The sequence below is a fragment of the Octopus sinensis genome, linkage group LG21 (assembly GCF_006345805.1).
Source record: "Octopus sinensis linkage group LG21, ASM634580v1, whole genome shotgun sequence".
Taxonomy (NCBI): domain Eukaryota; kingdom Metazoa; phylum Mollusca; class Cephalopoda; order Octopoda; family Octopodidae; genus Octopus; species Octopus sinensis.
The window spans coordinates 3,414,587-3,428,390 of record NC_043017.1 but is presented as its reverse complement, the minus strand read 5'-3'; the positions used below and the strand labels follow the sequence as shown (position 1 = coordinate 3,428,390).

The window sequence follows — 13,804 nt, the reverse complement described above, 5'->3', positions numbered from 1 at the left end:
ACTTCACTTGGCAAGCTTACTAATCAATTCTTTGGGAGAGAAGTGCAACCTTTCTGTATGAGGAGTTTAACAAGGAGACTCACTTGGTTCTGCACTGTTTTGCCCTGAGCATCGATGATGTATTTAGGCTGGATTCCGACTTAAATTTGAACGCCTGCTTGATGCTGCTTGTTTGGGAGAGATAGGATCTTTACTAGAACGAAGTTAATGACAAATGACCTTAGTTTCAAATGTCTTGAAGTGGATGTTTCCAAATATATTTCATTTCATAAAATGTGGCACGTAAAAAGCACCATCTGTACGTGGCCGATGCCAGAGCTGCCTCGACTGGCTTCCGTGCTGGACCGATCGTGGCTGTTGCCAGCCTAGCCTGGCACCTAAAAAAGCACCATCGTACGTGGCCGATGCCAGCGCCGCCATGTCTGGCTTCGGTGCCGGTGGGGCGTAAAAAGCACCAACCGATCGTGGTCGTTGCCAGCCTCCCCTGGCACCTGTACGGTGGCACGTAAAATGCACCCACTACACTCTCGGAGTGGTTGCCGTTAGGAAGGGCATCCAGCTGTAGAAGCACTGCAGATCATATTGGAGCCTGGTGCAGCCTCCTGGCTTCCCAGACCACGCTCGAACCGTCCAACCCATGCTAGCATGGAAAACGGACGTTAAACGATGATGATGATGATGATGATTCCATCATAGCTGAACATCCAATGACGCTCTCGCCACTGACCGCTATGATACTTGCATCGTGCAGTGCTGGTTATGATGATGATGGTAGCAAGGACGAGGAGCAATCAAAATGTTATCTTTCCGAATATAAAATATGGAGTTACTTCCCCTGACACTTTATTGTTAAAGCTTCCTCAAATAATTCTCTTGATTTCCTGCTCTGCGTTTGTCAGCTTCAGTTTAGATTTATCTAAAGAAACAGATCCCAGCATTTTTTGTTACGTTTTCCTGTTAATGTAAATCAACGTTCGCCATAAAGTCTAAAAACCATTCTTGGAAGCAGTCATGACTTAAGTTCTGACAACTTCACCACATTCTGCCACTTTCCTATTCGCTCTTACCTCCTCCCACTCCTCACGAAGCACTGAGCAGATAACATCCTCCTCAAATGTAAGTAATTATTAATATAATGTAGTTCGAATGACGTCGTCTACTCATACCGAAGGATTGCCTATTTATTTGTGTTAATTTTTTAAAGCTGAAACAATGCAAATTACATATAAAAAAAGGCTTCTACTTGAGAACAGTGGTTCCGTCCCGGTGCGCGCACTCTCGTACTCGCGCTAGCTAGTCATGACTAGTCGATCCTTTGAGTTTTTGTGTGTTATTTACTTTGTTTAAAAAATTATTTACTTTGTGTAAAAAAATTATTTTGTGTTTTATTACTTCGCTAGGTAGTCGTTGTAGGATCGACTAGTCACGACTAGCTAGCGCGGATGCGCGACTATGCGAGTGCGCGCACCGGGACCACTGTTCTCAAGTAGTACCGACATTGGCGATCCTTACATCGAAGGGTCGCCCCGACATTGCAGGCATAATTTCGTTATATCTATACTCCACGACCCACGGAAACACCCGAAGTGAAATGTTTTGATTTTTGTCGAGTTATATCGAAAGAATGCCATGCTATTATCTGGTATTTTCTAAAGAAGTTGTCCCAATATTGAAATAGTAGATATTAGTGCTAACCATCAGCATGTGCTATTACTATTTTTTATAACTTGCACTGTTTTGGCTTAAACACACATACACACACACTTATATCAGACGATGCATTATAAAAATTATAGAACTCTAAAATATTTGTTTGTTTTGATGAGTTCTGTTAGACAGAAAAAACTAAAGAAAAAGAAAAAAATTACGTAAAGATGTTTTAATAGATATACTGTATGTTGTCATCGTTCTGAGTTCAAATTCCGCCGAGGTCGACTTTGCCTTTCATCCTTTCGGAGTCGATAAATAAAGTACCAGTTTCGCACAGGAGACGATGTAATCGACTTAATCCCTTTGTCTGTCCTTGTTTGTCCCCTCTATGTTTAGCCCCTTGTGGGCACTAAAGAAATATATATTCATACTATCCTCTTATTATTTCAGAATATCAGCTGACAGTGGAATAAAAGAATTTTTCACTTGAAGTGCATCAATATTTATTTGAGAGATTAAAAGAAAAATGTTATGCAGAACAGATATGTAACCCTGTTTATATGGGAGAATTACTGCTAAATATTTGCTTTGAACTGAGATTAATGGCAAAATTTCTCTACTGGAGTATCTGGATGATTTTGAATTCCAATTAAACTTGGATAACAAAAGAGTTTCCAGTATTTTCAAATACTGACAAAGGTAACAATTGATGGCAGTGTAACCAAAATATGTAGGAATATATGAAATAAAGAAAAAAAACAAAAAAAGATATAGACATTTGCAAATTGTGAGAGGAGGAGGAAAATTATGGAAAGCAAATTAGGTGAAAAGCTTAAATGTAAAATACAGTCTAAAAAAATGAGTTTTCCTGATGATATAAAGATTGAGGAAGGTAAAGCATTATACTACTGTGATATCCTTAAGAAGTCATTCTCACAAACCATTAACAACCATATTCGTACAGGAGAAAAACCATATCATTGTGATATCTGTGGTAAAACGTTTTCTCGAAATGATCTCGTAACTAGACACAAACGTATTCATACAGGAGAGAAACCCTATAGCTGTGATATCTGTGGTAAATCATTCTCTCAAAATAGTGAGTTAATTTCTCATAAACGTGTTCACACAGGAGAAAAGCCATTTTGCTGTGATATTTGTGGTAAATCATTCTCTCGAAATGACCTGTTAACTAAACACAAACGAATTCATACAGGAGAGAAACCGTATCAATGTGATATCTGTGGTAAATCATTCTCTCAAAACGATCATTTAACTACTCACATACGCATTCATACTGGAGAGAAGCCATACAGCTGTGATATCTGTGGCAAATCATTTTCTCAGAAGGATAGCTTAACTGTACATAGACGCGTTCATACAGGAGAAAAACCATATCACTGTGATATCTGTGGTAAATCATTCTCTCAAAACGATCATTTAACTAAACACAAAAGGAACCATATAGAAGAGAAACCATATTGTTGTGATATCTGTGGTAAATCCTTTTCTCAAGGACATAACTTAACAATACACAAACGCATTCATACAGGTGAAAAGCCATATCATTGTGATATCTGTGGTAAATCATTCTCTCAAAATGGTGTATTAACTTCTCATAAACGTGTTCACACAGGGGAGAAACCCTATCACTGTGATTGTTGTGGTAAATCATTCTCTCGAAATGATCTCTTAACAAAACACAAACGTATTCATACAGGTGAGAAGCCATATTGCTGTGATATTTGTGGTAAATCCTTCTCTCAGAATGATCACTTGGCTAAGCACAAACATATCCATACAGGAGAGAAACCATATCACTGTGATATTTGTGGCAAATCATTTTCTCAAGGACATAGCTTAACTATACACAAACGCATTCACACAGGAGAGAAACCCTATTGCTGTGATATCTGTGGTAAATCATTCTCTCAAAGTGATCATTTAACTAAACACAGATGGAATCACATTGGCGAGAAACCATATCACTGCGATATCTGCGGTAAATCATTCTCATATGGACATACACTGACTAGACACAAACGCATTCATACGGGAGAGAAACCGTATTGTTGTGATATCTGTGGTAAATCTTTTTGTCAAACAAGTCAGCTAACTATACACAAACATATTCACACAGGAGAGAAGCCGTATCACTGCGTCATCTGTGGCAAAGCTTTCTCTCATCCGTATACTTTAACTACTCACATACGCATTCACACAGGGGAGAAACCATATCGCTGTGATATCTGTAGTAAATCATTCTCTCAAAAAGATACCCTAACTGCACACAAACGCATTCATTCAGGAGAGAAGCCGTATCATTGCGACGTCTGTGATAAATCATTCTCTCAAAATAATCACTTAATTAGACATAAGCGTATTCATACAGGAGAGAAGCCATACTGCTGTAGTATCTGTGGTAAATCATTCTCTCAAAATGGTGAATTAATTCGGCACAAACAAATCCATACAAGTGACAAACCACATCACTGTGATATCTGTGGTAAATCCTTCTCTCTAAACGACCATTTAGCTAGACACAGAAATATTCATACGGGTGAGAAGCCATATCTCTGCGATATTTGTGGTAAATCATTCTCGCAGATCAGTCACTTAACTAGACACAAATACATTCATACAGGAGAGAAACCATATAATTGTGATATTTGTGGCATATCATTCTCTCAAAAAAGTAACTTAGCTACACACATATGTACACAAACTCAAGAATAACCGTATCAAAGTCAAAATTCAGGTCTCTAAGTATATCACAGGAAATGTACTTCTTAATTATTCTTGGTCAAATTAATTCTTTTTTCCCTTTACTCCTTGTTACACTTACTCTTTATCCTTTTACTTGTTTCAATCATTTGACTACAGCCATGCTGGAGCAACGCCTTTAGTCGAGCAAATTGACCCCAGGACTTATTCCCTTAGGGTGGGATTCAAAGGCTATTTGGTTGCTATTTCTGACATTATTTGTTTTTTGTTTTTTCCAGTATGGTAAAAATATTTTACCATTTCAATGATTACATAAAACATCAGTTATAAAAAATATATTTTAATAATTTTCCACTGAATTAAAGAAAAAAACATAGTGTTAAACATCATGTGATGTTTACAAGAAAGCCTTATCTTTTTTCCAGGCTACAAATCCAAGAGAAGAGATAATTACAACCATTACAAGCTAACAAACACTCTTGCCTGTCACAGCAAATATATTTGATGTACCATGATCATTGTTTATAGTAAAGTTGATTAGCAGTTAACAATTTTGTTTGTGAAAGTCACAGCCTATCAACTGTCGCCAGGATATGTACCATTGATTCGTAGATCACAAACTTATTGACTGAGCTAAACACACATGTAAAGGGAAGATTTACTAACAGTGTTCAAAGCTTTTGTCTTCATTCAGAAATATGACATTGTTGGCAATCCGTGAAAGAAGAGGTTTAATTCTAATATGGTCTATGTCACTCCACAACTTCTCTAAATATAATGCTAGCTCTGCTTCATTTTTTATAGCATAAGGAGGCTCCAGTAGAAATACTACAGCAATTTGCTTGTACATAGCTTCAGTTGTGTCACAGAGACCATGAAAATACATTACAGTTTCGCTGTGAAATTTTTCTAAGTGATTAATTATTATTGATCTGTGGTATTTAATCAAATTTTGAATGGAATTATCTAGTTTTATTTTCTGATCCCCATTTTCATACTCTACGTACTCAGCGCCATTGATAGCAGGATATGAAGCTGCCGTTGCAGTATGGCAATCAAGAACCTTAGTGATGTCATGTGAGAAGTGTCGGGCTAGACAAAGTGCCATTGGCTCAGATTCTTTAGTCGGTAAAACCATCATAATCACAGCTGGTCTGTCAGGTTCTTCGGATGTTATAATGTGATGAGTGCTGGATTTCAGGATTGTCCATGTACGATCCGACTGGGTTTTAAACATGCTTTTCAGGGTTTTAATATTCTGTACGTGTATCTTGAAAGGATTCACAGGTGGTTCCGATACGTTAGACGTGTTGACTGCTTGGAAACTTTTCGATGGCACAAAACAACAACATATTAAAAATACAAAGATTGACAAAACAACTGTCCGCTTTGAGCTTCCTTCACATTGCTCAATACGCTTCATGATGTCAGGCTTGTCTTTCAAGTCTCGCCTGGAACTGTAATATATTACGGTCATTAAATACGAGTAATTCTTTAGCACTTTGTGGCACACAGTATTTTTTTTTTAACAGAAATATTTTGATAATTTATTATTATTGCAAGTTTGAGTCAGTTTTCATTTATTTCTCACATCAAGTTGACAATATAATTTTTCTTTCAATGGCAAAAGTAGGCAAAAGGAAAAATGCAAAGACCCCAACACTACTTTCTCTCTCTTTCTCTTTGTATGTTTTCAAGCAAAGAGCAAAGGTGTGAAATATTAGGGTCTTTCCTCCTCACAGTCATATACTTAGCAAAATCTTCTTCATATAAACTTCCTTCATAGGATTTCTCATTTTCTCTCTTCAACTAAGTAAAAATTTTCACTGTTGAGTCCTGAAAATATAAAAAATAAACAAATAAATAAAGTAGGAACGTTTCCCCCCTTCCCCTACTTTTTAAAAAACTCTTTTAGTCAAGAGAAAAGGCAGTGCCCATGACACTTTTCTAGGGCTTCTGAAACTGCTGAGAGCACTGATGGAGCAAACAAGTTCTAACCTGAGTGTTTGCAAACCTAAGGACCAGGCAGTGATGGCTAAAGCCTACAACTCAACAGGCCACAGTGGGGTTTGAACTCAGAATGCAAAAAAAAAAAAAAAGCTGCTGCATAGGCGCAGGAGTGGCTGTGTGGTAAGTAGATTGCTAACCAACCACATGGTTCCGGGTTCAGTCCCACTGCGTGGCATCTTGGGCAAGTGTCTTCTGCTATAGCCCCGGGCCGACCAATGCCTTGTGAGTGGATTTGGTAGACTGAAACTGAAAGAAGCCCGTCGTATATATATATATGTATGTGTGTCTGTGTTTGTCCCCTTAGCATTGCTTGACAACCAATGCTGGTGTGTTTACGTCCCCGTCAATTAGCGGTTCGGCAAAAGAGACCGATAGAATAAGTACTGGGCTTACAAAGAATAAGTCCCGTGGTCGATTTGCTCGATTAAAGGCGGTGCTCCAGCATGGCCGCAGTCAAATGACTGAAACAAGTAAAAGAGTATAGCATTCTATTCAAAGCTCTGACAATTTCAACTGTCCACTGCATAACCATCGTTATGTAGATGCATCGGGACCTCTGTATGTAAGTAGTGCCGAAGATTCAACTGAAGTGGGCGTCCTGATCCCACATAAACTCTGCCGAACATGTGAAGAACTTATTTCAATTCGAATTGATTTCGTCATCTCTGGCCCATCATCTTATTGTTACGAACCTAAACCGTTTCCTGAACGATATCATGTGGCTGTTATACAACAACAATCACGAGTAAGTCAAAGAATGGTTAAAGATACAAATTTCTTTATTTTCTGGTTAATAACAAATTATTTTGGTGGAGGGGTGGGGGCATTTTGGGTGAGGTTTCGTTTTGACTTGCAGAAATGTCTTTTGGATCAGCTGATTGTTCGTCAATTTCTGTAAAGTAATTCCATTTACTTACTTTTGTTTCCATGACGTGTGGAAAGCGACATTTGCTTCGAAGTGAGAGCAGAAAGTGAAAAACGTATATATTTAAAATTTCATTAAACAAGAAAACTATACATTATTAAGAAAATTCAGAGGAATTAAATTCGTGGGACGGACGGGGTGCTAAATCGGTGTGAGGCCGTCAAATGGAACAGTAGAAGTGCCAGAGAATCTATAACCAGCTGCCAAATGTTGTGACTTAGTACAAATGACCAACGATGTTACAATTCCAACGTCGACAAAACCCAATTTCAACAATAAGCAAAAAAAGTTCAATAAAAGCGTCGAAGTGCGACAGAATAACTTCAATCTACACATGATCAATCTAAAAACTTTAATTCCTATGTTTTTCAATTGTTTCCCGTTGAAAAGGAATTTATAAAAAAAAGAAAAGGTTTTAAAGTAACATTGTAAGGCCATGAAATTATACAAACCGCAGTTATAAGTTGTTACACGTACTTTTTTGCTGTAAGTCTCTACTTTCTGTCTTGCAACAAAAATGATATTAATTACGACTTGAGAGTAAGAACACTGCCCTCGACAAATGTAAACTTACAGTTCCTTCCCTTAGAATAACTCTCCGCGCACTTGTTTCGGTTTTAGACTCGACTTTTTAATTAACGACACTTTTTGCTCCTTTAAGCCGGCGAGATGGCAGAAACGTCAGCACGCCGGGCCAAATGCTTAGAGATATTTCGTCTGCCGCTACGTTCTGAGTTCAAATTCCGCCGAGGTCGACAGTAGACCTTTAGTATTATATTTCTATTTCGGGCGTCAAATTGGCAGCAGAATCGTTAGCCCGCACGGACGGGCAAATTGCTTAGCGACATTTCATCCGTCTTCACTGCATCACCTGTTATACCTCCGTGTTGCTGGGGTGTGTGCAGCAACTATCATCATTATCATTATTTAATTAAGCAAAGAGCATCTCATTCCATGAAAAATTTTCAATTACGTTTAGCATAAGTGTAATTAATGCAAGGAAGGCAACTTTCATATATAGGCCAAGTTATTTCCCTTCGCCAATAACTAGATTGAACAGGTGTTTTCTGTGACTGCTCGACCTATACGAAATAACAGCCAAATTTACCTCAAATTACAACTTCCGATTGTTAAAATAAAAGAAAGAAAAGGAGAGAAAGTGCACCCTAAATAATGTAATCATTCCTAAACATCCCTTAAAAATAGGTTACGGCTGGTACGTCCCTTCGATCAGGACGAACCAATAACTGAATATTGATATATTGGTTTGTTAGACACACATGGCATTATATTGTGTGGGGTCCCTTGTTAGCATAGATGGAAGGGGAGGGCGTTGAGAGTTTAGTAAAGTCGAGATTTTTCTTTGAAAACCAGATGCAACATGTAACGTTTTGACGAAATTAAATTCTTCAGCAGCCGTATGATTCATGATCCGTTAGGGTAGAATATAATTTCGTTACGGAAGTCAACATTTTCGTCGGTAATTTCCATAGGAATTTAAAAACATAGGGTACTGTAGTTAAGCTAATATCTAAAAAGAAGCATATCTTTATCAGATAATAAACCAGTGAGCAGAATTAGGCTTCGATTGATTAAAATAATCCGTTAATTTTAAAAATTTATAGTATAGGCGTAGGAGTGGCTGTGTGGTAAGTAGCTTGCTTATCAACCACATGGTTCCGAGTTCAGTCCCACTGCGTGGCATCTTGGGCAAGTGTCTTTTACTGTAGCCTCGGGCCGACCAAAGCCTTGTGAGTGGATTTGGTAGACGGAAACTGAAAGAAGCCCGTCGTATGTATATGTATGTGTGCGTGTATATGTTTGTGTGTCTGTGTTTGTCCCCTTAGCATCGCTTGACAACCGATGCTGGTGTGTTTACGTCCCCGTAACTTAGCGATTCGGCAAAAGAGACCGATAGAATAAGTACTAGGCTTACAAAGAATAAGTCCTGCGGTCGATTTGTTCGACTAAAGGCGGTGCTCCAGCATGGCCACAGTCAAATAATTGAAACAAGTAAAAGGGTAAAAAAGAGTAAGATATGAGGGGGAGGGAGAGGTGTTTGTAAAACACCATGAAATGAAAGGGGGCGCTGTTTTAGGGTTGCGAACTATGGGTCTATATTAAAGGCCAAGCATACCCGGCAGAATTCTGGTTCATCACCCCCGTATAACCCCTCATAACTTTTTACTTTTTGGAATTTTCAGAAGATTTTTACAAATTTGAGTTTACCCACGCACAGACACCCGTATTAGAGTAGTATTGTTTTCAGGAAGCATTGTCTGATATACATAACCGTTATAAATATTTTTGTTGCCAAAACAATGCAAAAGTATTTTAAAAATTTTCGTGTGTGTGATTGTTTGGATTCAGCCAAGCATATACATTAAAGATTAAACTTTTCATTGGGGCCCATGAGGCAGAAACGTCCCATTCATGTTACAACTTGTAATTTCATTATTTTTCATGTTACAACTTGTGTTGATCAAAGTTTTCTTTGTGGCTAATCCTGATTCTTTGTGTATAGGATGTTTACAGAAAATGCTGATTCAATTTGTTGTCGAACATAGGTGAGAGAGAGGTCTAAGTTAATGTTGGTGACAGAAGCTTTATATACATATACATATACACACACATATATATATATATATGTATGTATGTCATGGAGATGTACTTGCATAGCAAGTGACCTGATCTGAGATCGTGTGCTGGAATGAAAAATAATTGCAGTGTGGAAGGTGTTTACAAGCCATTTAAGAAACACACAAAAACCGTTAAATCCACTTCAACATTTAAATTTAATTCAACAAAATATTTTCGTCGCTCTGAGACCACGACCTGTTCACTGATAAAACTCCATGCTGCATCAGAAGTTTATATATATACATACATACATACATATATATATATATAATATATATATATATATATATATATTTCGAGCCTATGCTCTTCCACAGAAAGGAACACCGAAAGAAACAAGGAGAGAAAATAAAGAATGTGTAATATATATATATATATATTTATATATAGTGTAATATTTGTGTTGCTTAGGGAAATTTTCCTTCAACAATTTCAAATAAGATACCATAATGATGGCTGTTATATATATATACACACACACATATTATCATCATCTGTATTCCATGCTGGTATGGGTTAGACAGTTTCACTGGAACTGGTAAGCTAGGGAGCTGTACCAGACTCAAGTCTGAGTTTGGCTTGGTTTCTATGGCTGGATGCCCTTCCTAATACTACTCACCCTAAGGGTGTAGTGGGTGCCATTTAGGTGTCACTGGCATGGGTGCTTTTCACATGTCATTGGCATGGGTACCTTCTAAACTATACCTAGATTTTGTTGGTTTGGAGAAAGCATTTGACAGGGTACTATGTTCAGTATTTTGGTGGGCGCTGAGGAAACTAGGAGTTGATAAATGGATTGTGTAAGTGATTCAAGCTGTGCAAAAAGGATGCAGTTAGTAAAGTGAGTGTTGGTAATGACTTCAGCGATGAATTTAGCTCTCATTCCTCTACTGTTTATTCTAGTCCTACAAGCTATCACAGAGGTGTTCATTAGAATTCCAATATACTGATGATCTAGTTGTGCCCTATTTCTTAGGATCTGTTTCTTGCAGTTCCTAATGGTAATTTTCTCTTTTTCCTTCCCCCCTACAAGATATGATTAGCCATGCAAATCCTCTTCAAGAACCTGCACTGCTGCACCACTCATTCCCTAGTGAGGAGATGGCCCTTCTCTTTGCCCCCCGCCCGCCGAGGGGGGTGGGGTGTAGTTCCATGAGCTGCATGGCAACCTCGATAGTGCAGGTAGCCTGAATGAAAGCACCGAGTCAGCTCTGTAAAGTGGTTGGTGTTAGGAAGAGGATTTGGCCATATAAACCACCAGGGCATAACAGACACTGGGGCATAAGGAAGTCCTTGGACACACCAGGTCCTGTCAATTTGTCCAACCCAGGACATGAGTAGAACTAGATATAAAGAAGGACTTGGACTGCAGTGATGATCAGAAAGACCAGACTAAATTGAGACCAGAAACTGAAGGAATCTCAGCCAGTAAAGATAATGACCAGACAAACCTGAAGCCAAATACAGAGAAAGTATTAAACCATCAGACTGATCAAACCTTGGTTGAACTCAACCCAGAAGTAGAAGAGGTTCAAAACACTGATCATATTAAACTTGAAGTGGAGGAAGACACAGAAGTTCTTAACGTCATCAATGTCAATAATAATTCTATTTCCCATTCTGACCATGAAAACTTATTTGAGAGGGAAAACATCCTAAATAATTCTACCCACAACATTGACCCTACTATACCCAAATCAGAAACAGAGGTAATGTTAAATAATAATATATCACACACTGATTCTGTTAAATCTAAACCAGAGACAGAAGTAATGCTAAGCAGTGAGACCCACAATACAGCCTATGATTCAGAAATTGAGGTGTCATCAAATGACAATGATCACAGTACTGACCCTATTAAATTGACTTCAGAGACAGAAGCAATGCCAAATTGTAATGCCCATGAATGGGACATGAACGTCGAATGACAATGACGACGATAACAACAATGATAACAACAATAATGATAATGATATTTCTGTGTTTGATATTAGTATTTCTTGGTATCGATGTGTTTGACATTTTCCAACTGATTTTCCAGCCATAAGAATCTTTCTTCTGAGATCTGCTGTTTCACATTTCTCATTATCTCATTGTAGAAACCTGAAGGAATATCGTCTTTGGTATCGGTTCAAATGGCTCACTTGGCTTCCTCTCAATTCTAATCATTTAGCTTTGATGGCTGTTTACCTGATTACCATTGATTTTTTTTTGTTTTCTTTACATCCATTTCCATAATTACATAATATATGTATAATTATATATATACATATATATATATATGTGTGTGTGTGTGTGTGTATGTATGTACATAAGTGTATGTATGTATGCATGCATATATATGTATGTATGTATATATCTGTATATATGTATGTATATATATGTATATATGTGTATGTAAGCATATATTTATATACATAAATATATACATACATAAACATACATATATATACATAAATACATACATATACATACATGCTCATACATATATATATACATACACTAGCAGTATGTATGTATATGTATGTATGTATGTATTTATGACTGTCAAGCAGGCGGTGGGGGGGGAAGCACAAACACAAAGAGACACACACACACATAAATATATACATACATATACGTATGTATGAGGCATAGGAGTGGCTGTGTGGTAAGTAGCTTGCTTACCAACCACATGGTTCTGGGTTCAGTCCCACTGCATGGCACCTTCTACTATAGTCTTGGGCCAACTAAAGCCTTGTGAGTGGATTTGGTAGACGGAAAATGAAAGAAGCCCGCCGTATATATGTGTGTATATATATATATATATATATATAGAGAGAGAGAGAGAGAGAGAGAGACGGTATATAGACGTACACTCAAATACACATAGTTACCCCTATTTGTGCTTGCACATGCATGCACATCACCACTTCTCTCTCCGTGCTACACATCATGTAAACAAATCGAGATGTAAATATTTTTTCTGTATTCAAAAGACGAGAGAAGAAATATTCTTTCCTACTCTAGGCACAGGGCTCGAAATTTTGGGGGAGGGTGCTAGTCGATTACATCAGCCTCAGTGCACAACTGGTACTTAATTTATCGACCCCGAAAGGATGAAAGGTAAACTCGACCTCGGCGGAATTTGAACTCAGAACATAAAGACAGACGAAATACCTATTTCTTTACTACCCACAAGGGGCTACACACAGAGGGGACAAACAGGGACAGACAAATGGATTAAGTCGATTATATCGACTCCAGTGTTTCACTGGTACTTATTTAATCGACCCCGAAAGGATGAATGGCAAAGTCGACCTCGGCGGAATTTGAACTCAGAACGTAACGGCAGACGAAATACCCTTAAGCATTTCGCCCGGCGTGCTAACGGTTCTGCCAACCCGCCGCCCTCGAGAGAAGAAATATTGGATCGGCTGGAGAGTGGGTCATACCTGATGTTCTATTTTCGTTTCAAGTGCAAACTAAACAAAAAAAAAAAAAAAAGAAAAATACACAGGTTATTACAGCATGATTACGGCAATCAAGCCGAGGCTGTTTTCTTATTGATCCTAATAATTAATCAATAAGCAAAGAGTAATTCCCGGCAAACCGCTCCTGCCCCTCACCACCACCTCGCTCTGAATACTACCATCACGACCACCTTCGACACTAATAACAACAGCAGCCACAAATCTATGAACATAAACATCAACACCCTGTTAACGCACAGCACCATCAGCTGGTAACAAGAACATACGATAAAGTCATTTGCTGCTCCCATATAAGTTTCAACAGTTGAGTGTAAAACTTTTTTCCATAGAAGCCAGTCAGGTTTTGCGGTTATTTCGAGGTTTGAAAACGAGGAAGCATGAA

General features: G+C 38.1%; 2 protein-coding genes across 3 annotated transcripts; one reads left to right on the top strand and one right to left on the bottom strand.

Annotated features, from left to right (window-relative positions):
- Positions 1-784: 784 nt before the first annotated feature.
- On the top strand, positions 785-4,477 carry LOC118767417 (zinc finger protein OZF-like). Its single transcript, XM_036511973.1, has 4 exons — positions 785-1,116; positions 2,101-3,202; positions 3,455-3,608; positions 4,029-4,477. Exons 2-4 carry the CDS (start codon positions 2,458-2,460, stop codon positions 4,384-4,386), a joined length of 1,257 nt encoding a protein of 418 aa, XP_036367866.1. The 5' UTR covers positions 785-1,116; positions 2,101-2,457; the 3' UTR covers positions 4,387-4,477.
- A 543-nt stretch (positions 4,478-5,020) lies between these two features.
- LOC115223046 lies at positions 5,021-7,926 on the bottom strand. Of its 2 annotated transcripts, none has more exons than XM_029793484.2 (2): positions 7,787-7,926; positions 5,021-6,210 (listed from the first exon to the last, which is right to left on the bottom strand). In XM_029793484.2, the coding sequence occupies exon 2, from the start codon at positions 5,849-5,851 to the stop codon at positions 5,036-5,038; it is 816 nt and encodes a 271-aa protein (XP_029649344.1). In that variant the 5' UTR covers positions 5,852-6,210; positions 7,787-7,926; the 3' UTR covers positions 5,021-5,035. The 2 variants fall into 2 exon arrangements, with proteins under 2 accessions (XP_029649344.1, XP_029649345.1); XM_029793485.2 differs by having other exon boundaries at positions 7,762-7,902.
- Positions 7,927-13,804: the final 5,878 nt, after the last annotated feature.